The sequence below is a fragment of the Syngnathoides biaculeatus genome, chromosome 19 (assembly GCF_019802595.1).
Source record: "Syngnathoides biaculeatus isolate LvHL_M chromosome 19, ASM1980259v1, whole genome shotgun sequence".
NCBI classification, from domain to species: domain Eukaryota; kingdom Metazoa; phylum Chordata; class Actinopteri; order Syngnathiformes; family Syngnathidae; genus Syngnathoides; species Syngnathoides biaculeatus.
In genome coordinates, this window is record NC_084658.1 from 12,653,785 (window position 1) to 12,675,502 (window position 21,718).

At 41.2% G+C, this 21,718-nt stretch overlaps 1 protein-coding gene across 2 annotated transcripts; it reads right to left on the reverse strand.

The window, feature by feature from the left end:
- Positions 1-429: 429 nt before the first annotated feature.
- dnajb6b (DnaJ heat shock protein family (Hsp40) member B6b) lies at positions 430-21,236 on the reverse strand. 2 transcript variants are annotated; one of them, XM_061805749.1, is made up of 11 exons: positions 20,346-20,735; positions 19,569-19,629; positions 16,759-16,852; positions 15,052-15,161; positions 14,888-14,956; positions 14,662-14,766; positions 13,118-13,222; positions 12,873-13,035; positions 12,152-12,222; positions 1,525-1,695; positions 430-725 (listed from the first exon to the last, which is right to left on the reverse strand). In XM_061805749.1, exons 3-11 carry the CDS (start codon positions 16,821-16,823, stop codon positions 613-615), a joined length of 972 nt encoding a protein of 323 aa, XP_061661733.1. In that variant the 5' UTR covers positions 16,824-16,852; positions 19,569-19,629; positions 20,346-20,735; the 3' UTR covers positions 430-612. The 2 variants fall into 2 exon arrangements, with proteins under 2 accessions (XP_061661733.1, XP_061661731.1); XM_061805747.1 differs by lacking the exon at positions 19,569-19,629 and adding an exon at positions 21,218-21,236 and having other exon boundaries at positions 435-725; positions 20,346-20,534.
- Between the last annotated feature and the right edge of the window lie 482 nt (positions 21,237-21,718).

Here is a 21,718-nt window from a genome sequence, read left to right on the forward strand (position 1 = left end):
TGCGGCCGTTTGTCTCCGTGTCCCCCGCGATTGGCTGGCAACCAGTTCAGGGTGTACCCCGCCTCCTGCCTGTCGACAGCTGGGATAGGGTCCAGCAGTCCCCGCGACCCTTGTGAGGATAAGCGGCTAAGAGAATGAATTGAATGGAAGTTTTCAGAAAATCTGACATGCATTTGTCAAAATACCCTGGGTCACAGAGGTCACCCATACCATCTACGTGAAATATCGATAAAGAAACCATGTGGTCTTGCAAACACTGCCCCCAAGTGGTCAAAGAAATAATGCAGGGAAAATTTACCTTCTTGCAAAATGTTACGCTTTTATAAATGATCAATAACTGTCAGTCAAGTCAAGATTTATTTGCACATTTATTGTAATGAGAGTTCATAAAAAAAAGTGAACATTTCTCGAACGCATCCCAGTTTACGAGAAACCAAATACACAGCGGGAGGCTCAACTTTACAAACAAAAATCACATTTTTTTTTTTTTTTTTTTTTAACGTCAAAGGCGCGTCGCAAAATGTGGCAAAAGCGAGATTATGCCCAAGTTCGGGGGTGAACATTTTCAAACGTAACCGCAATCAGAAATGATAGCAAAGCAAAGCGTTGTTTTTAGAAAAAAGGGCCGAAGCCGCCGAAGGAGGGGAAGAAGAGCCGAGGGGGGGGCGCTCTCCTCCGTCTTGACTCCTTCAGCCACAGTTTCTTCCTCTTGGGGTCCGTGCGACCTCCGAGCAAATTCAGAACCCTTCATTCGCATTTACAAATATGACTGAGTGGCAAATCATATGTACTTATACATAGGTACGACATATATATGTATATATACATGTACTACAAATATAGTTATGTAATATGTATAGGACTGATTTTTAGCAGTTTAAAACATATTGGTAATTTAGGTGAAAGATCCCTGTTAAATTAATGCAATATTTCATAAAAGTAAAAATACTTTGTAAATAAAAAGTGATTTGACTAATAAAAATAGAACACTCATTTTGAAAAATTAATACGGTATATTACACTTTTAAATATTAAAAAAAGTTTTTTTTCTTTGTGTATTTTACATATTTTATATATATGTACTTATTATATATTATATATAATATGCATTATATATATGTGTGTATTTTAACAGTATAAATATATATTTTAACATGACAAGCTGTAAGAAACTTACTTTATATGTATATTTTATGCATATATATATATATATATATATATATATATATATGTGTGTGTGTGTGTGTGTGTGTAGTAATATAATTATATATTTTTTTCATAAATATATGTGTATAAACATTCAATTGACTACTTAGGTATAGTAATTATTTTTTTAATACAATGAATCAAAATAATGCGCGAAATTTAGTAGAATACATTGTTTATAGAAAATAATACAGAAAGATGTATTTCAAATGATATGAGCAGACGACGTTGAAACCGAGACATTTGATTGACGGCGTCATCACGCCGCGAGACAAACGAGCGACCAATGAGGGCGGCCCGTCGCGTCGCGTCGCTCACCTCTGGTGAGCCCGTACTCTCCTTCCTCCTCGTCATCCTCGTCGGCGACGGCAACGGCGGTGGCGGCGGGGTTCTGGGCCAAACTCCTCGGGTGGCGCTGGTGGTGCGATCCCGCCGCAGGAAGTAGATTGTGTCGGCGGTGGCGATGCTCGTCGTCGTCTGCCGAGACGTCTGTTTCACAAAAACAAAAAAAAATCTTGCCCTTTAGTTATCTTTCGTGATGGAATGACGACGAGTGGGCGGATGTCGGGTTCCCGAAAGGTCGCCACCTGAGCATAAGTCAACAAAAAAATTGTCTTTGAATTCCTTGAAAAATGATTTGGTGATAGGGAGCGCCCCCTAATGAGTTAGTAAAATTCCGCAAGTGTGTTGTGCTCGGATGCCACAAGATGGCTGCAAACCAACCCCATGCAGCTAGCATGTCTGCGATCTGCGCCACGTTACATGAGTGAGCGTCTTCGGTAAATCGTCCACCAAACAAAAACCACTTCTGCGCGAGGCCCCTTAGCAAGCATACCAGACCCAAAAATCGGATCACCTTTTGGCATTTGCGCACAAAAATTAAGAAAAAAAAAAAAGAAGAAGAAGCCACGCAAATTGGAAACCCAAAGTAGACTTTTGGAACTACGCTTTGTCGCCACCTGCTGGCGTTCATGCATTTCTCTCATGTAAAACAAAGTGTTGCCAAAATGGCGTAAATCGAAACATTTCAAAGGTGAAATCGTGTGACAATTTTTCACAGCGACGCGTTGAACATCCTGCGGACGACCTGATCGCGATTCAGTCGTGTACATAAAATGAGATTTTCTTATTGTCCCCCGCAGGTCATTTACATTTATATTGAATTAGCGGCAGCACCGAGGAGTGGAAAGACGCCGCCATTGTGTCGTGTAATTAAGGAGGCGAGGGGGGGTGGGGGGTGGGGGGGGGGGACAGATGTTCGCCGAGCTCGCTTTAGAAAAACTGCAAACGCTCTTTGTTGGCCATACGGTTTCTTACCTGTGCGTGCAAACCGCTTCGTTTTTGCTTTAAACGGCGACACACACTAGCTTTTTCTTTTTTAAGTCGACGTTATTCCCACAATGCTTTGCTCCAGTCCACAGGATCAATATTTGCGGTATTACGGGGGGGTTGCCTAGGTGATGAAATGGCCTCCGATACAATGGGGGTCGCTAATTAACTTGCGCAAACAAAAACAAAACAAAGAGCCGCGATGATGATTGCAAGCTCTTTTTGTTGTCTAGTGGGTCACATTAGATGAGCAAAATATCAGCTCGGTGCTTTTCATTATATGCAATAATTCACGTAACCGATGCAGACCAAATATGACACTGTACGTATTTTCCTTATGAACAATAACTTTTGTTGTGGGACAGATCAAATCGTGTTTTGAAGGAAATCCTCGTTTTGCAATTACAATGCAAGGAAAGTCCGGCGGGGTGCGACCTGTTACGTCACAGCCAGCGTCTTTAGTGGGAAGACAGTGACATCCAGTGGCTACACGTGGTATAGCATTAGAATGACAAAACAACGCTTCATTATTTCACTTAAGTATGCACTTTATGTACTCAAGTAAGTACTTTTGGAAGAGCATCCTGAATCATGCTTATATGAAAAGTCGACTGGAAAAAGTTTTTTTTACAATTGTCAGTGTAAAAGTAGTCACAACAGTATTTTTTTTTAAAAATATGATAAACAATTGTGTAAAGTGTAAAGACTTTAAAATCGTGTGAATGGATTTGGATGGGGGAAATGGCAAACTCAAAAAAAAAATATATATATATATAGGTAGTGTCAAAACGGGGGAGTGGGGGGGGTCAAAAAAAATGTTTGTAGGAAGTGTAAATGAAGTCATCAGAATCAGGTGTCAAGTTGAAACCTGTGACGGCGCTGACAATTTGCGTTAAACTGACGGTGTGATGGGAGGGGGGGGGGGGGGGACGGCAGGGGTGCGCGGCAGAGGTGCTGCGTCGCCGAGCGACGACAGTACGCAGTACGTAAGGAATGCGACACCCCTGAGCTGACGTCGCCATCGTCATCCGCGCGCCAAATCCTCCTTTTGTCAATACCTGCCGCGCGTCTGCCAACTCAACGTTTGCAGGACTTGAACTGCCACGCAAAGCAAAACACCTTTTTTTGGTTTTGAATCGGTGCGTCGTTTCCAGTATTGGCGGGAAACATTCCACCTGTTTGCATTGAATTTGGTGTTGAGAACGACGACAACGTACCGATTTCCGGCAGCATTTTGGCAGTATTTTCACTCTTGTTAACCTTTCGTAGAGAAGCATTCGGTTTACTACGCCATATTTATAACTTATAGACACACGTGCGCATATGATATGAAGCCGTCCGCAGGTTTCCAGTATGGCGAAAGTCTCGGAGCGATCGTGCCGAGGAAATTGGTAAAAAACTGTTTCGGATGGGCGCGGCTTGAAAAAAGTGCAACCGTGCAGATTAGAACGAGAACTGTATATATCTATGCGTATAAATATGTACGTGTGTGTATATTTGTTTATATATGTATATATTTGTTTATGTATGTATGTATATGTGTGTACATAGATATATATGTGTGTGTGTGTGTGTGTGTGTGTGTATATATGTATATATGTCTATGTATATATATATAAATATACATGTGTATGTGTATATATGTATATGTATGCAAAAAACGACCACGAAAAGTAGGCCGTTTTTTTGCGAAAAAACGACCATGTGTAGTAGGGCGTTTTTTTTGCGAAAAAACGACCATGTATAGTAGGGCGTTTTTTTGCGAAAAAAACGACCATGTATAGTAGGGCGTTTTTTTTGCGAAAAAACGACCATGTATAGTAGGGCGTTTTTTTGCGAAAAAAACGACCATGTATAGTAGGGCGTTTTTTTTGCGAAAAAACGACCACGTATAGTAGGGCCTTTTTTTGCGAAAAAACGACCACGTATACTAGGGCGTTTTTTTGCGAAAAAACGACCATGTATACTCAGACATATTTTTGCGGAAAAAACGACCACGAAAAGTAGGGCCTTTTTTTGCGAAAAAAACGACCATGTATAGTAGGGCGTTTTTTTGCGAAAAAAACGACCATGTATAGTAGGGCGTTTTTTTTGCGAAAAAACGACCATGTATAGTAGGGCGTTTTTTTGCGTAAAAACGACCATGTATAGTAGGGCGTTTTTTTGCGTAAAAACGACCATGTATAGTAGGGCGTTTTTTTTGCGAAAAAACGACCACGTATACTAGGGCGTTTTTTTTGCGAAAAAAACGACCATGTATAGTAGGGCGTTTTTTTTTGCGAAAAAAACGACCATGTATAGTAGGGCGTTTTTTTGCGAAAAAAACGACCATGTATAGTAGGGCGTTTTTTTTTGCGAAAAAACGACCATGTATAGTAGGGCGTTTTTTTGCGAAAAAACGACCATGTATAGTAGGGCGTTTTTTGCGAAAAAAACGACCACGTATACTAGGGCGTTTTTTTGCGAAAAAACGACCATGTATAGTAGTGCGTTTTTTTGCGAAAAAACACCATGTATAGTAGGGCGTTTTTTTGCGAAAAAACCACCATGTATAGTAGGGCGTTTTTTTTTGCGAAAAAAACGACCATGTATAGTAGGGCGTTTTTTTTGCGAAAAAAACGACCATGTATAGTAGGGCCTTTTTTTTGCGAAAAAACGACCATGTATAGTAGGGCGTTTTTTTGGCGAAAAAAACGACCCCGTATACTAAGGCGTTTTTTTGCAAAAAAACGACCATGTATACTAGGGCGTTTTTTTGCGAAAAAACCACCATGTATAGTAGTGCGTTTTTTTGCGAAAAAACCACCATGTATAGTAGGGCGTTTTTTTTGCGAAAAAACCACCATGTATACTCAGACATTTTTTTGCGAAAAAACGACCACGTAAAGTAGGGCCTTTTTTTGCGAAAAAACGACCACGTATACTAGGGCGTTTTTTTGCGAAAAAACGACCATGTATAGTAGGGCGTTTTTTTGCGAAAACAACGACCATGTATAGTAGGGCCTTTTTTTTGCGAAAAAACGACCACGTATACTAGGGCGTTTTTTTGCGAAAAAACGACCATGTATAGTAGGGCGTTTTTTTTGCGAAAAAAACGACCATGTATAGTAGGGCGTTTTTTTTGCGAAAAAACGACCACGTATAGTAGGGCCTTTTTTTGCGAAAAAAACGACCATGTATAGTAGGGCGTTTTTTTTGCGAAAAAACGACCACGTATAGTAGGGCCTTTTTTTGCGAAAAAACGACCATGTATAGTAGTGCGTTTTTTTTGCGAAAAAACGACCATGTATAGTAGGGCGTTTTTTTTTGCGAAAAAACGACCACGTATAGTAGGGCCTTTTTTTGCGAAAAAACGACCATGTATAGTAGGGCGTTTTTTGCGAAAAAAACGACCATGTATAGTAGGGCGTTTTTTTTGCGAAAAAAACGACCACGTATAGTAGGGCCTTTTTTTGCGAAAAAAACGACCATGTATAGTAGGGCGTTTTTTTGCGAAAAAACGACCACGTATACTAGGGCGTTTTTTTGCGAAAAAACGACCACGTATAGTAGGGCGTTTTTTTTGCGAAAAAACGACCATGTATACTCAGACATATTTTTGCGGAAAAAACGACCACGAAAAGTAGGGCCTTTTTTTGCGAAAAAACGACCATGTATAGTAGGGCGTTTTTTTGCGAAAAAACGACCATGTATAGTAGGGCGTTTTTTTGCGAAAAAACGACCATGTATAGTAGGGCCTTTTTTTGCGAAAAAACGACCATGTATAGTAGGGCCTTTTTTTGCGAAAAAAACGACCACGTATAGTAGGGCGTTTTTTTGCGAAAAAAACGACCACGTATAGTAGGGCCTTTTTTTGCGAAAAAACGACCATGTATAGTAGTGCGTTTTTTTTTGCGAAAAAACCACCATGTATAGTAGTGCGGTTTTTTTGCGAAAAAACGACCATGTATAGTAGGGCGTTTTTTTTTGCGAAAAAAACGACCCCGTATACTAAGGCGTTTTTTTTTGCGAAAAAAACGACCATGTATAGTAGGGCGTTTTTTTTTTTTGCGAAAAAAACGACCATGTATAGTAGGGCGTTTTTTTTTTTGCGAAAAAAACGACCATGTATAGTAGGGCGTTTTTTTGCGAAAAAACGACCATGTATAGTAGGGCCTTTTTTTGCGAAAAAACGACCATGTAAAGTAGGGCCTTTTTTGCGAAAAAACGACCATGTATAGTAGGGCGTTTTTTGCGAAAAAAAAACGACCATGTATAGTAGGGCGTTTTTTTTGCGAAAAAAACGACCATGTATAGTAGGGCCTTTTTTTTGCGAAAAAACGACCATGTATAGTAGGGCCTTTTTTTTGCGAAAAAACGACCATGTATAGTAGGGCCGTTTTTTTTGCGAAAAAACGACCATGTATAGTAGGGCGTTTTTTTGCGAAAAAAAACGACCATGTATAGTAGGGCGTTTTTTGCGAAAAAAACGACCATGTATAGTAGGGCCTTTTTTTTGCGAAAAAAACGACCATGTATAGTAGGGCTTTTTTTTGCGAAAAAACGACCATGTATAGTAGGGCCTTTTTTTGCGAAAAAAACGACCATGTAAAGTAGGGCCTTTTTTTGCGAAAAAACGACCATGTATAGTAGGGCGTTTTTTTTTGCGAAAAAAACGACCATGTATAGTAGGGCGGTTTTTTTGCGAAAAAACGACCATGTATAGTAGGGCCTTTTTTTGCGAAAAAACGACCATGTAAAGTAGGGCCTTTTTTTGCGAAAAAACGACCATGTATAGTAGGGCGTTTTTTGCGAAAAAAAAACGACCATGTATAGTAGGGCGTTTTTTTGCGTAAAAACGACCATGTATAGTAGGGCCTTTTTTTTGCGAAAAAACGACCATGTATAGTAGGGCCTTTTTTTGCGAAAAAACGGCCATGTAAAGTAGGGCCTTTTTTTGCGAAAAAACGACCACGTATACTAGGGCGTTTTTTTTGCGAAAAAAACGACCATGTATAGTAGGGCGTTTTTTTTTTTTGCGAAAAAAACGACCATGTATAGTAGGGCGTTTTTTTGCGAAAAAAAAACGACCATGTATAGTAGGGCGTATTTTTTGCGAAAAAAACGACCATGTATAGTAGGGCCTTTTTTTTGCGAAAAAACGACCATGTATAGTAGGGCCTTTTTTTGCGAAAAAACGGCCATGTAAAGTAGGGCCTTTTTTTGCGAAAAAACGACCACGTATAGTAGGGCCTTTTTTTGCGAAAAAACGACCATGTATAGTAGTGCGATTTTTTTGCGAAAAAACCACCATGTATAGTAGTGCGGTTTTTTTGCGAAAAAACGACCATGTATAGTAGGGCGTTTTTTTTTGCGAAAAAAACGACCCCGTATACTAAGGCGTTTTTTTTTGCGAAAAAAACGACCATGTATAGTAGGGCGTTTTTTTTTTTGCGAAAAAAACGACCATGTATAGTAGGGCGTTTTTTTGCGAAAAAACGACCATGTATAGTAGGGCCTTTTTTGCGAAAAAACGACCATGTAAAGTAGGGCCTTTTTTTGCGAAAAAACGACCATGTATAGTAGGGCGTTTTTTGCAAAAAAAACGACCATGTATAGTAGGGCGTTTTTTTTTGCGAAAAAAACGACCATGTATAGTAGGGCGTTTTTTTGCGAAAAAAAAAACGACCATGTATAGTAGGGCGTTTTTTTTGCGAAAAAAACGACCATGTATAGTAGGGCCTTTTTTTTGCGAAAAAACGACCATGTATAGTAGGGCCTTTTTTTTGCGAAAAAACGACCATGTATAGTAGGGCCTTTTTTTTGCGAAAAAACGACCATGTAAAGTAGGGCCTTTTTTTGCGAAAAAACGACCATGTATACTAGGGCGTTTTTTTGCGAAAAAAAAACGACCATGTATAGTAGGGCGTATTTTTTGCGAAAAAAACGACCCCGTATACTAAGGCGTTTTTTTTGCGAAAAAACGACCATGTAAAGTAGGGCCTTTTTTTGCGAAAAAACGACCATGTATAGTAGGGCCTTTTTTTTGCGAAAAAACGACCATGTATAGTAGGGCCTTTTTTTGCGAAAAAACGACCATGTAAAGTAGGGCCTTTTTTTGCGAAAAAACGACCATGTATAGTAGGGCGTTTTTTTTTGCGAAAAAAACGACCACGTATAGTAGGGCCTTTTTTTGCGAAAAAACAACCATGTATAGTAGTGCGTTTTTTTTTGCGAAAAAACCACCATGTATAGTAGTGCGGTTTTTTTGCGAAAAAACGACCATGTATAGTAGGGCGTTTTTTTTTTGCGAAAAAAACGACCCCGTATACTAAGGCGTTTTTTTTGCGAAAAAAACGACCATGTATAGTAGGGCGTTTTTTTTTGCGAAAAAAACGACCATGTATAGTAGGGCGTTTTTTTTGCGAAAAAAACGACCATGTATAGTAGGGCGTTTTTTTGCGAAAAAAAAACGACCATGTATAGTAGGGCGTTTTTTGGCGTAAAAACGACCATGTATAGTAGGGCGTTTTTTGCGAAAAAAAAACGACCATGTATAGTAGGGCGTTTTTTTTTTTGCGAAAAAAACGACCATGTATAGTAGGGCGTTTTTTTGCGAAAAAAAAACGACCATGTATAGTAGGGCGTATTTTTTGCGAAAAAAACGACCATGTATAGTAGGGCCTTTTTTTGCGAAAAAACGACCATGTATAGTAGGGCCTTTTTTTGCGAAAAAACGGCCATGTAAAGTAGGGCCTTTTTTTGCGAAAAAACGACCATGTATAGTAGGGCCTTTTTTTGCGAAAAAACGACCATGTATAGTAGGGCCTTTTTTTGCGAAAAAAACGACCACGTATAGTAGGGCGTTTTTTTGCGAAAAAAACGACCACGTATAGTAGGGCCTTTTTTTGCGAAAAAACGACCATGTATAGTAGTGCGTTTTTTTTTGCGAAAAAACCACCATGTATAGTAGTGCGGTTTTTTTGCGAAAAAACGACCATGTATAGTAGGGCGTTTTTTTTTGCGAAAAAAACGACCCCGTATACTAAGGCGTTTTTTTTTGCGAAAAAAACGACCATGTATAGTAGGGCGTTTTTTTTTTTGCGAAAAAACGACCATGTATAGTAGGGCGTTTTTTTTTTGCGAAAAAAACGACCATGTATAGTAGGGCTTTTTTTTGCGAAAAAACGACCATGTATAGTAGGGCCTTTTTTTGCGAAAAAAAACGACCATGTAAAGTAGGGCCTTTTTTTTGCGAAAAAACGACCATGTATAGTAGGGCGTTTTTTTGCGAAAAAAAACGACCATGTATAGTAGGGCGTTTTTTTTGCGAAAAAAACGACCATGTATAGTAGGGCCTTTTTTTTGCGAAAAAACGACCATGTATAGTAGGGCCTTTTTTTGCGAAAAAACGACCATGTATAGTAGGGCCTTTTTTTTTGAAAAAACGACCATGTATAGTAGGGCGTTTTTTTGCGAAAAAACGACCATGTATAGTAGGGCGTTTTTTTGCGAAAAAACGACCATGTATAGTAGGGCCTTTTTTTTGCGAAAAAAACGACCATGTATAGTAGGGCCTTTTTTTGCGAAAAAACGACCATGTATAGTAGGGCCTTTTTTTGCGAAAAAACGACCATGTAAAGTAGGGCCTTTTTTTTGCGAAAAAACGACCATGTATAGTAGGGCGTTTTTTTTTGCGAAAAAAACGACCACGTATAGTAGGGCCTTTTTTTGCGAAAAAACAACCATGTATAGTAGTGCGGTTTTTTTTGCGAAAAAAACGACCACGTATAGTAGGGCCTTTTTTTGCGAAAAAACGACCATGTATAGTAGGGCGGGCGTTTTTTTTTTTGCGAAAAAAACGACCATGTATAGTAGGGCCTTTTTTTGCGAAAAAACAACCATGTATAGTAGTGCGGTTTTTTTGCGAAAAAACGACCATGTATAGTAGGGCGTTTTTTTTTGCGAAAAAAACGACCCCGTATACTAAGGCGTTTTTTTGCGAAAAAAACGACCATGTATAGTAGGGCGTTTTTTTTTGCGAAAAAACGACCATGTATAGTAGGGCGTTTTTTTGCGAAAAAAAAAACGACCATGTATAGTAGGCCTTTTTTTTGCGAAAAAACGACCATGTATAGTATTGCGTATTTTTTGCGAAAAAAACTACCATGTATAGTAGGGCGGTATATATATATATGTATATATATATATGAATATACTGTATGTGTATACATATGTATGTATCTGTATACATATCTGTACGAACGTTTGTGTTTATATATATATATATATATATATGTGTCGATATATGTCTGTACATATACTATATATGTATATATTAGTGTACATATATATGCATAGGTGTGTATGTTTGTGTGCATATATATATATATATATATATATATATCCCCGTACATGTTATTTCACCATTTAACTCACACAACTTGGAAACCTCATCGCTCAGTGGTTACAGCATTGGCTTGCTAAACTTGGGAGCTGCGGGTTCGAATGCCACTGGAGCCTCAACTCCGCGAGACGGGTTTTATGTGCCAAACAAATCCGAGCGTTGATCCGATGCCACACCGCGGCGCCCCCTAACGGGACAAGCCGAAAGCCTCGTGCAACTTGCAACTGTTAAACTTTGCCTCTATTCAAGTTCTCCAATGGCTTAACAGTATTACTCTGATTTTTGTTGGACTGACTTACTTCAAACAAGTGCAAGCACTTTGGATTTCTGAAAGCCGATTTTCCGCGCCGAGTACCCGAGTACCAAGCGCAGGCAAGACAAAAAGTGTTTTGGTGTGGTCAAGCGTTCAAAAGAAGGTGAGTTACAACCTGAGTCCCGAGACGGACATGTGACATTTTAGGTTCACGCACAAACGATGACGATGAACCAAACAGTGTGTCAGTCCCGAGATCTGGCGTTACGGTGCCAAAGCGCTTTTCAGGCAACTTGTCACCGCAACCCAAAGTGTGAGAGGTAAGAAAACACACGCACACACACACACAGTGCAACTTGCAACAACTTTCGACACAACAACCACAAAGTTTTATTGAACATTCTCCTCCCCGTGTTCTTCAACGGAGTTGGCGGGGTACAAAACACGAGAGAACGGCGAAACCGTCATGCAGGGGTGCTCGTCGCGGAACGAAGGAAAGAAAAACAAAAAGCATCACGTTGTTATTCGCACATGACGGCGGCTGACATGTTAGCGAGGTGCAGTTAGAAGACAAGACAGGGGTGAGGAACCTTTTGGGAGGCCTTTTATTTATTGGGGTCTTTTCAGAACTGAAATCCTCACCACAGGTTTCCCAACTCTGACTTTTAACATTTTAAAGCTCTCAACATGCCCCCCCGCCCCCCAAAAAAAAAAAACAAAACAAAAATGTCAGTTAAACAGAAGAGAAATACACATCATAGACTAAAGGACGCTGGCTTCTTTGTGCGCTCAATCGACTCCAACGAATGAACTGCAATAAATAAACAAGTTAAAAAAAAAAAAAAAAAAAAGACTAATCCCTCCGGTGAGGCTGCTGCGGCAGACGCGGGCGGGGAATTCGGCGGTGACGGGTTTTGGGTTTCGTCTGCCGAGTGAGACTTTTTACTTGTTATTGAGTCTCAGGAGCTGCTCCTCACCGTTTACTGTTAGCGACTTGAGCTGGCCGTCCTCCTCCACCTCCACGCGCTCCTGCCCGTTCTCCACCGTCCTGTCCAAACAAGCGCACGATTTACATGAGCTGGTGCAAAAGTCAAGACACTTTTGTTTTAGTTTTTTTTTTTTTTGTATTAACTGGCACAAATTGAGATATGGACCATAAAATTAATTGGTTCATTGGTCAAGTTCAGATTCGAATCAGGCCACTAGCAAATCGAGCTATTCAGGTATAGTTGCGCTATGTAATACCCGAATATGCCACAAGAGGGCGACAAAAGGCCAAACACCCAAGGTCAACACTGACAAGGTCAAAACAGATGGGACATGTCACCGTTGATATTTCATATTCCATCCGTCCATTTTCCTTTGCTGCTTATCCTCACGAGGGTCACAGTGAGTGCAGGAGCCTATCCCAGCTGTCAGGCCACATCCGCACTCTCCATCACTTTAATTGATTTAATGTAATAAATAAGCAATTTACACTGTCCTATTCATGTTGCATGTTTTTGGGATGTGGGAGGAAACCGCCGTGCCCACCCGGAGAAAACCCACACGGGCACGGGGAGAACACGCAAACCCCACACAGGCGGGGCCGGGATTGAACCCAGGTCCTCAAGAGCTGTGAGGCCAACGCTTTACCAGCTGAGCCACCGGAATTAAATCCTAAATATTATTATTTTTTTTTTTTATGTATTTACATACCGCTTGGTGGTGATTTTTCTGCCGTTGATGAATTTGGTAGAAGTGGAGACCGATTTGAAGTTGGCCATGCCTCCGCCGCCGCCACCTCCTCCTCCTCCGCTGCCGAACGACGACGAGAAGGAGGTGAACCCGCCGCCGCCCATGTCGCCAAACGCGTTAAAACCTGCACGGAGGAGGCGTTACCGTCGGGCGACGACGACAGCGCATCAAAAACCTTGCGAATCGCCCGATTCCCACCTACGCACCTGAGTCGAATGAGAAGGCACCAAAATCGAAGAGGCCGCCGCCGCCTCCTGTTCGGGTTCGGGTGGCCCCCCTGTGGCGAGTGTGCCCGATGAAGTCGTTGGCGCCTGAAAGGACGCACGGAAAGTCAAATTAAAACCGCTCTCAGTTGGGGAAGAGACACTTTTTCATCTGCATAAATGTTAAGCATTGTTGAGTAGACAAGGCAATGCTGTGGAATATTAACTACAATTCTCCATAGACTTTTTTTGGGGGGAAATATTTTATTAATGTAATACCATCAGTATACTAGATACATCGTTTTGTGCTACATATCTGACTAGTCTTGCTGCTGTTCTACTTCAATTGTGGACACAAAAAAAAAAAAAAAAAAAGATTCTGCATAAAGCAATTCGGGTGTGTACAGTTTCCAAATATGCAGTTGACATTTTCAAATTTGTATTTATTCTGTCCACTTGACTGCTTTAGAGCCTTTTTTTTGTCATTTTTGGATGAATAAAGACTAATTCTAAGTAAAACAAGGCGTGATAACAGCTAACCTCACTCACCATGTGACAGAAATGCCAAAAATAAAAGACTTCTGAGAAAAGCTGTAGCTGCATTAAGAGGATGCTTCCACAAGAGGGCGCCAGAGACAATTTTTGTGGGGAAACGATAAAAATCTTTCACCGCCTCGTCATATTTACACATGAAATTTATGAACTAGTTTGGAATCAGAAATCAAGGCTAATGGATTATTGTCTGGTAACACAAAAAGAAATGCTTGTCATATCTCAATGTTATTTATGATAGGACAATTTGAAATTTTGGTACAGGTTTAAAAAAATAAATTAAAAAATCATAATAATAATGAAGTTGATACACATGATTTGCCCCCGCATGGCCACATAAAATCATGTGGGTGGCCGGATCTGGCCCCCGGGCCTCAAGTTTGACACCTCTGAGTTAGAGATTCGTTACCTCTCACAGAATATGACAAACCTGCTGCTGACAGAAGTAGTCCAAGTTTGAAGAATGCAATACTGAAAATAAATAACAGTGATTGTTCTAAAGTCAATATGCTAAACATGAAATGTGCCTTTTTTTTTTTTTTTTTTTAAATTTTTCCACTTCCCGCCATTACTGCACACGCGCGCATTAATACGCCGGCTATTTTCGACAGCATTCCAGCCGGGTGATGTCGACGCTCGCCTGTGGCCCAGCTCCATATTTAGAGCTGGGCTCCGCGTCGGGCCCCGCTCGCTTTCCACGTCGTCTCTTCCTCCTGCCATCGTACACTTAATAATACGCAGTTTGTGACGTCGGCGGTTGCCTCTTAATGGAGTTTAATAAGCGCGCAGAGGACAAAATATTTGGCCGCATCCTCACATGACAGCTACGCACGCTATCCCCTGGGTCCTAAACTCCACCCAACACTACGTAAACGTGCCAACGCCATAAAGTCAAATAAAACGATCAAATCTATTAATCCCCTTGAACTACATGTAATATGATTTTACCTACATAAGGCAAACCGCGTCGTTCCGCACTCGACGCTTGCACTCACCGAAAAAATCTGCAAAGGGATCTCGGCCGCCAAAAAATTCCCGGAAGACGTCCTCAGGGTTTCGGAATGTGAAGCCGTAGCCGCCAAAGTGATTGTTGTGGGCTCCTGTGCGGCGCGCGCACACACACGCACACGCACACACACACAAAGATGAGCAATTCTGAGACTGATTTGGTAATTTTTTTTTTTTTTTAATTATCAGGAGCGTGTTCATTGGTCGCCTTACCTGCCCCCCCGCCACCTCCTGCAGACAGCCCTTGTTTGCCATATTTGTCATAAATATTCCTCTTGTTTTCTATGTGCAAATGACGGAAGAGACAAATATTTGAGGGAATCAACAATCAGATGCATGATTGATTCGATTGACCGGATTTCCCCGCCCCCGCTCACCATCCGAGAGAACCTCGTAGGCCTCGGCCAGCTCTTTGAACCTCTTCTCGGCCTCCTCTTTGTTCTCGGGGTTCTTGTCCGGGTGCCATTTTAGCGCCTGCTTCCTGTACCTGAAGCACAATGCCGCAAAAAACGGAGACAAGAAAATGAGGAGCGTCCATTTTGGAAAGAATGGATGAATCACTTATGAATCACTGGCCATCATCCCACCACAAACATGAGTCAGTCTAGACATGTGGCGGAGAGAGTCATTAAGAGTTTTTGCACGATATGGTGACTGATTCCACGGACACATCGATAAAATCTAAAAAAAATTCCAGCAATTTCGGATGAAATGATCAAATTTGGTAGCAGTCGGGAGGGCTTAACAGTCTGAAACAGGGGTCGGGAACCTTTGGCTCAAGAGCCATATCTGCCTCTTTCAATGTTGCATATGGCTCGTCACGACATACTGTACATTTCACGTCGGCAACACAAATAAGCAGAGACAGTTTGTCCTAGTGGGGTTGCCGTAGTTCACCGTAGCAACCGTCCAACACAAACCAGGTACCAACAAATAATTGTGCAAACGATCCCTCAAAGAAAAAAAAAAGATGGGGAGTCCTACAGTTTTCGGCAAGACTCGGACCGCCATTCGCGGATGGGGAAAGACGTCAAAGCGTTCGTGCCTGATGTTGCCGAGGGACTTTTTGACAGCTTTTCGCATGAAGACAAGATAATCAAACAGATACGTTTCTAAAATATTGCATGACTCTTTTGAAATTACATTTTGGCATTTATGGCTCTCTCTGCCGAAAAGGTTCCCGACCCCTGACCAAAAATAATCGCTTTAAAACCAAAGTGGCACTTCATGTTTTGGGGTTTTTTTTTTTTTTGTTTGGCGGGGCGACTCATAAACAACATGCTGAGCGCATTCCATGTCACCAATTCTGAACACGTTTTATGACGACTCATCAAAATTCCCTGCCATGCTCCGCCCACATGCAATGCCAATTAAAAAATGATGACTCATGATTCGGTGTTAGTTGGTGTCCGTCACCTGGAAGAAGTCCAAAAGGCCCCTTCATAACTTTTTTTTTTTTCCAAACTCAAATGAGCTGGAAGCCATTTATTTTTTAACAATAATGCAAGATAGTTTTGGAATTATATACGAGCTGTGCGCAAACAAATCATGATGTAGTCATTGTTTAACGTTTTACATTCAATTTAATAATTATTTTATTTCTGTATGCTGTTTTTAAAATAAATTACAATCCTGAAGAGTAAGACTTTTCTCAAATTAGATGTTACAATTTATTTAGCTTAGGGTTTTTTTTTTTGTTTGGGTTTTTTTTTGGGGGGGGGTGCTTGGATCAAATTAACAGCGTTTCAATTCAATTGAATGGCGAAACATGATTTCAGATGTTTTGAATTACGAGCACTTTTTTGTGACATTTTTGTTTGGTGAGCACCAAGTCAAATATGTGCCCGGACTCAATCAATATAGCCCGGGTAAAACCGGACCACAGCATGTCGTGGCAAATTCGGGTTACACGGATTGCCGCAGGAACCGAACGCCGTCGCCTACTGACAACCACCCAGTAAACGAGCAGAACATTTTTTTTTTTGGCACCCAACTCTGACGTCTTAAGTCAACTTCCTCTGTTGTGGTTAGCCGACACTAAACTATTTCCTCCCCAGGGAGCCGTCATTTTCGAGCCCACTTACGCTTTCTTGATGTCGGCTTGCGTCGCATTTTTGTGTACTCCTAAGATCTGGTAGTACTCCACCATGGCTCACTCGGACGACGAGAAGCTCCTTCCTGCGTGGGGAGAAGAGCGGGGAGAGTGGGAGGTGAGGGGGGGGGGTGTTTGTTTTTAAACGAGAGGCAATAACCGCCGTACCAGGGATGACAATGACCAATTTGGAAAAACACTGAAAATGTCTCCCTTTGAACTTTTTTTTAATAAAACACACTCTTAAATGGTGACCTCTGGTTACCTCTAACAGTGTAAATACAGGGCAATCATAATATTTTTGAAAACTTAAAAATATGAGTCCAAACAACCAAAATAATGTTGCCAAGCTTCACACATAAAAATGGAGATTGAGTGAAATTTATAATCAAATAGGCTACTGCACTTATAAGTTGTACTTCAGAAATAAGTACATGAGTAATTTGTCACTCCCCGCGACCCTTGTGAGGATAAGCAGCAAAGAAAATGGATGGATGGATATATATATGAGAGAGAGAGAGAGCTCATGAAATATAAAAGTGACCAATAAAATGCGTGATCTACAAGGCCAGTGCTACAGATAGGCCTAATCATATTAACCAGTTGTCAATTATGTAATATGTGAAAAATTTACATCCATCTTAACCTTTTTTTCCTGGTTTGGATACGCTCCTGGATATCTTTTGCTCCTTGGCTTCCATAATTGATCATATCGAAACTCAGAGTGCGCAGCACTTTGCCGGGAACATCGTCTTTTTACAGTTTTCGCTCTAATCTGCACGGTTGTACTTTTTTCAAGCCACGCCCATCTGAAAGTTTTGGTTTTTTTTACCGCGTGTTTTTTAGCAACTCCCTAGCACGATCTTCATCGCATTCTGGCAAACGTGCAGACCGCTCGATAACATATGCGTACGAATGTCTATAAGTTAGAACTATGCCGTGGTTAACAGAATGCTTCTCTACGAAATGTTAATATCAGGCTGAAAATAACGCCAAAATGCTGCCGGAAATCGGAATGTTGTCGTTATTATAAACACAAAATTGAATGCAAACAGATAGCAATGCAGTTTTCCTCTATCACAGCTGTGACTAATTTCACGACGAGCGTTGCCGATAGATGCTGGCGTCCGGTCTTGATCACGGCCTCGCCCCGCGTCAAGCCGTACCCTACGAACCAAATTTTCTCAACGGATTTACACGTTTCACAAAAATCTCATAATTCTGCGAATCCACGGAAAATTCTCATCCCTGCATTCGCTGCCTCGGTGGGCCTGAACGACGGAAAAGAGCAAAAAGCAAAAGTTCGCCCGCGGCGGCGAGGCTGTCAAAAGTGTAAATCATGACGGTGGAGCGCTGCGAAGAATGAAGCTTACAAGTCACAACAAGTCACAGACACACACGCCACAAAATATGCTGAATGATGACAATTCTCAGTATAAACTTTCGATTTTTGTGGGGGGGGGGCTTTTTCAAACTCACTGAACCAACACGAAAAAAAGTTATTAAAGGGTAACTTTCGTGAGGTTTTACTACCTAGGTTATATTTAGTCTCCATAACTTTTTTTTTTTTTTAAACATGCAAACGTTTGTTCAAGTTTCTTAAATCACATTTGTTTGAGCTACGTTTGTGTGACGGGTCATGAGAGTTGCTTTAAAAAAAAAATAAAAATCCATGCAAATTATTTTTGCAACCAACATTAAGAGCAAAGGGCACAGAAGGCACGTTTCCCTGACAGATAAGAGATCAGTTGAGCAAACGCGGCAAGCAATACTCGAGCGCTGCGGTTGACCTTACGGAAATAGCGACCCGACGTCTTCCTCGACGTCCGACGAAATAACAGAAAAGGCGCACGCGCGGTCGCCATGGCGAAAGCGTACACAAGCTCGGACTGTTTACACCGCCGAGCTTGTCGGGCCCTGTTTTGCTCGCTATTTATAAGCGGTGGCCTTTGCAGTTACATTGTGTTTGTATTACGAGCATGCGGGGGGATTCTTATGGGGGGGGGGGATTTTTTGGCTGCGTCGGTGTAAGGTGGGCCATGTTGACGACGTACTAACCGCCGTGTGGAACAGCAGTCAGTAGGAAGAGAACATAAAGTGGACGAATCAAACAAACCTACTTGGGTTTTTCCAAAATCACCTTTCGATGTGTCGCTTTGGACTAGAAACCGGTCGCAAAAGATGGAATGAGCACTTGAAAGGCTTTCAAAATCCTCCATAAATCAATTGTTTACTACACGTGCATGTCTTTTTGTGGTCTAGTCACCACCTCACCAGCGACGCGCAACAGAAAATGGAATTATGGATGAGTTCTTGTGGGAAAACGGTCGCTGTGCTCAGCCGATGCCGCGAGGTCATGCAAATTTGGCGGCGGTGCGCCAAGATGCGGCACCGCATACCGGCAGCGGTGTTGCCGCACGGGTGCGACGAGCATGCAAAGCGGCGGAATTTAAAAAAAAAAAAAAAGTCGGCCTCATTCGCGAGGTACTTGAAAGGTTCGGAAACAAAATGGCTGGTTGGTTGTGGCCATCTTATCTGTAATGGAACGCAACATTGCAATGGTGTGTTCAATCGTAGTTACAAAAAAGGTACTTTTAAGCAGATGTGGCATCTGTAAAGCTGCCTTTTAACATTACAGACAAAGTTGATGTGTCATAAGTAGCACCACAGAGTTCTTGATTTGAAAAAAAGAACAAAAAGAAAGATCAGTACGTACTTTTTTTGGGGAAAAAAGGGCTGATTCACAGCAATTGTTAGGACTCTGCTTGATGACAAGCATGTTGCTTAACTGATAAGACTCACCCCCAGGGGCAAATTGCAGAAACGCCAGGAGAAGGAGACAACAGAAGCTCAATGGCCCGAGCTGAGCGAAAAATTATGAGAGAGGGATGATTAATAAAATTTCCTAAGGTACATCACAATAAAATGTACTACTGAAACCTTTTTTTTATTATTTAAAACTTTTTTAATATAAATTGCTTTCATTTTACATACTGTTTTCATATTATGACGTACAATTTTGAAAAATAAGCTTTAGTGTTTAATACGATGAAATATAAGACCTAGAACTTTAACGTTTTGTTCGTACTTTTGTCATCCATTTTGTTTGTTGAGACTCACGACGAAGTTTCGAGAATATCACGTCATAAACCCCTCAAAAAAAACGTTAGAAGAGCGGTTCGTGCTTAAAAGTGACAGGGGAAAATTACAGCAACTTTATCTGATTAAAATAAACTTCGAAGGAACTCTTGGAGCCGCCGAATAAGCGGTTTAATCGCGTGTTAAGACACGACAGACGAATATTGGTGAATTACTTCTTGGGTCACGTAACAGCTGGAAACATCACGACAAATTATCACGTTGACAGTAAACCGTGGCTCGGAGGTTCGGCACATTTAAACATTTTGGCTTTTAAAAATGAAACGTTTGGTTACGGCGAGGTGAAATTACCCCTCGTGTTTAAGCTAGGTGCATTTATTTTTCATATGAGTTAAAAATGTACACTCACACTGGGTTGAGAGAATGCGACAAATAAAAGATATATCATCCAAAAGCGGTTGCGGTTCAACGTCCACTCACTTGTTCGGTTGATGGAAGCAGGCCCGAGCAGACGAAGCCGGTGTAGCCGCCTTGGCTGTCCCTGTTGACGGCGAGCAGCAGGCGATGAAGGCTGCTGGTCCTCCGCGCCCAACCAAATGGAAATGTGCTCCTGCCGTTGCGTTCAAAGACCCCAGTACATTCGCCCCGAAAAACGACACAACGGGGCTTCTGCTAATCCAAGAAAGTCATAACAGCTAAACGCCATCAACATTAGTCAAATGCCGTCGCCAAAAAGTCTTTGGCTGTCGCTTTTTTTAAGATCGATGCCGCCGCTGTCAAGTACAACTGACCAATACGTCTATTACGAGCAGTACGCGAAAGCAGCACGCCTTTCGGCGTCGACTGGGCTTTTTTTTTGTCGCAACTGCGATGACGCAGGACACACTCAAGAGGACGCAATAAGACCACCTTCCAAATACTATAAACCGGCATTTAGTCGTTGTAAAAAAAAAAAGGAAAAGAAAGAAAAGCAAACAAACAAAGACAAGTCTCAATTTCTGCTCATACAGGAAGCCATTTGTGGAACACACAGTGGAATAAAACACATTTCAATTAAGCAATTTTTTTTGGGCCACCATTTTGGACCTTCACCAAAATTTCATCAAAATACAATTTACACAATCCATTTCCTGTCTGTTTTCAAGTTTGTACACCGGCGCGTTGACTTACAAGTTTAATTCACCCCATTGCTTGATTTACTTGTATATCAAATCAGTTTTCTCTTGACATGAACTGAAATGCTGTCAACTGCGAGTAATCTCGCGAGTTGAGGCACTTGGAAGTCAATGGCCACTCGTTTTTTTTTTTTTTTTTTGCGAAATATAAAATAATTTTGGAAATGATAAACTCACATTAATTTCCGATGGATGAATGAAGGTCGTTGCTGCCGTTTAGGTGGACCTCAGATCGCCTTGGCAGACGAGACTGTTGAAAATGACATATTTCCTCGAATTACAGCGGTCAATTGCTAATTAGACCCCAATCACTCCAAGAGGAAAATAAAACAATCATAAAATCATCATCACCATTATTAGAAATGTGCCCCCACCCTCTATGTATTTAAAAATAAACGCCAAAGAACACAAACTGTGCATTTGCTCTATTTTTTTGCAGTCCTACCTCTCAGCCACTAGATGGTGGCACAAGCTACCAAAAAATAAAAAACAACTAGTGGGATTCTGGCTCAAAATTATTATAGCAACTGATTTGTTTCACTTTCAGCCTGTTTTAAAGAGGCTGTCCTGTCTTATGCAAATGAGCCAATGCTCGCCCCGCCCATTTCCTCCTGCAGGTCCAAAGAGAGTACAGCTAAAATTTGGGAACGGTGAAGCGCTTCCAGCAGTGGATTAAAA

Excerpts from the sequence above, each read along its gene's own strand:
- dnajb6b (XM_061805749.1), bottom strand. The coding sequence starts at position 16,823 with ATGGTGGAGTACTACCAGATCTTAGGAGTACACAAAAATGCGACGCAA. Across the intron at positions 14,957-15,051 it reads CTACGAGGTTCTCTCGGATG|AAAACAAGAGGAATATTTAT; the intron begins GTGAGCGGGGGC and ends ATTTGCACATAG. Across the intron at positions 13,036-13,117 it reads TGCCTTCTCATTCGACTCAG|GTTTTAACGCGTTTGGCGAC; the intron begins GTGCGTAGGTGG and ends TCCTCCGTGCAG.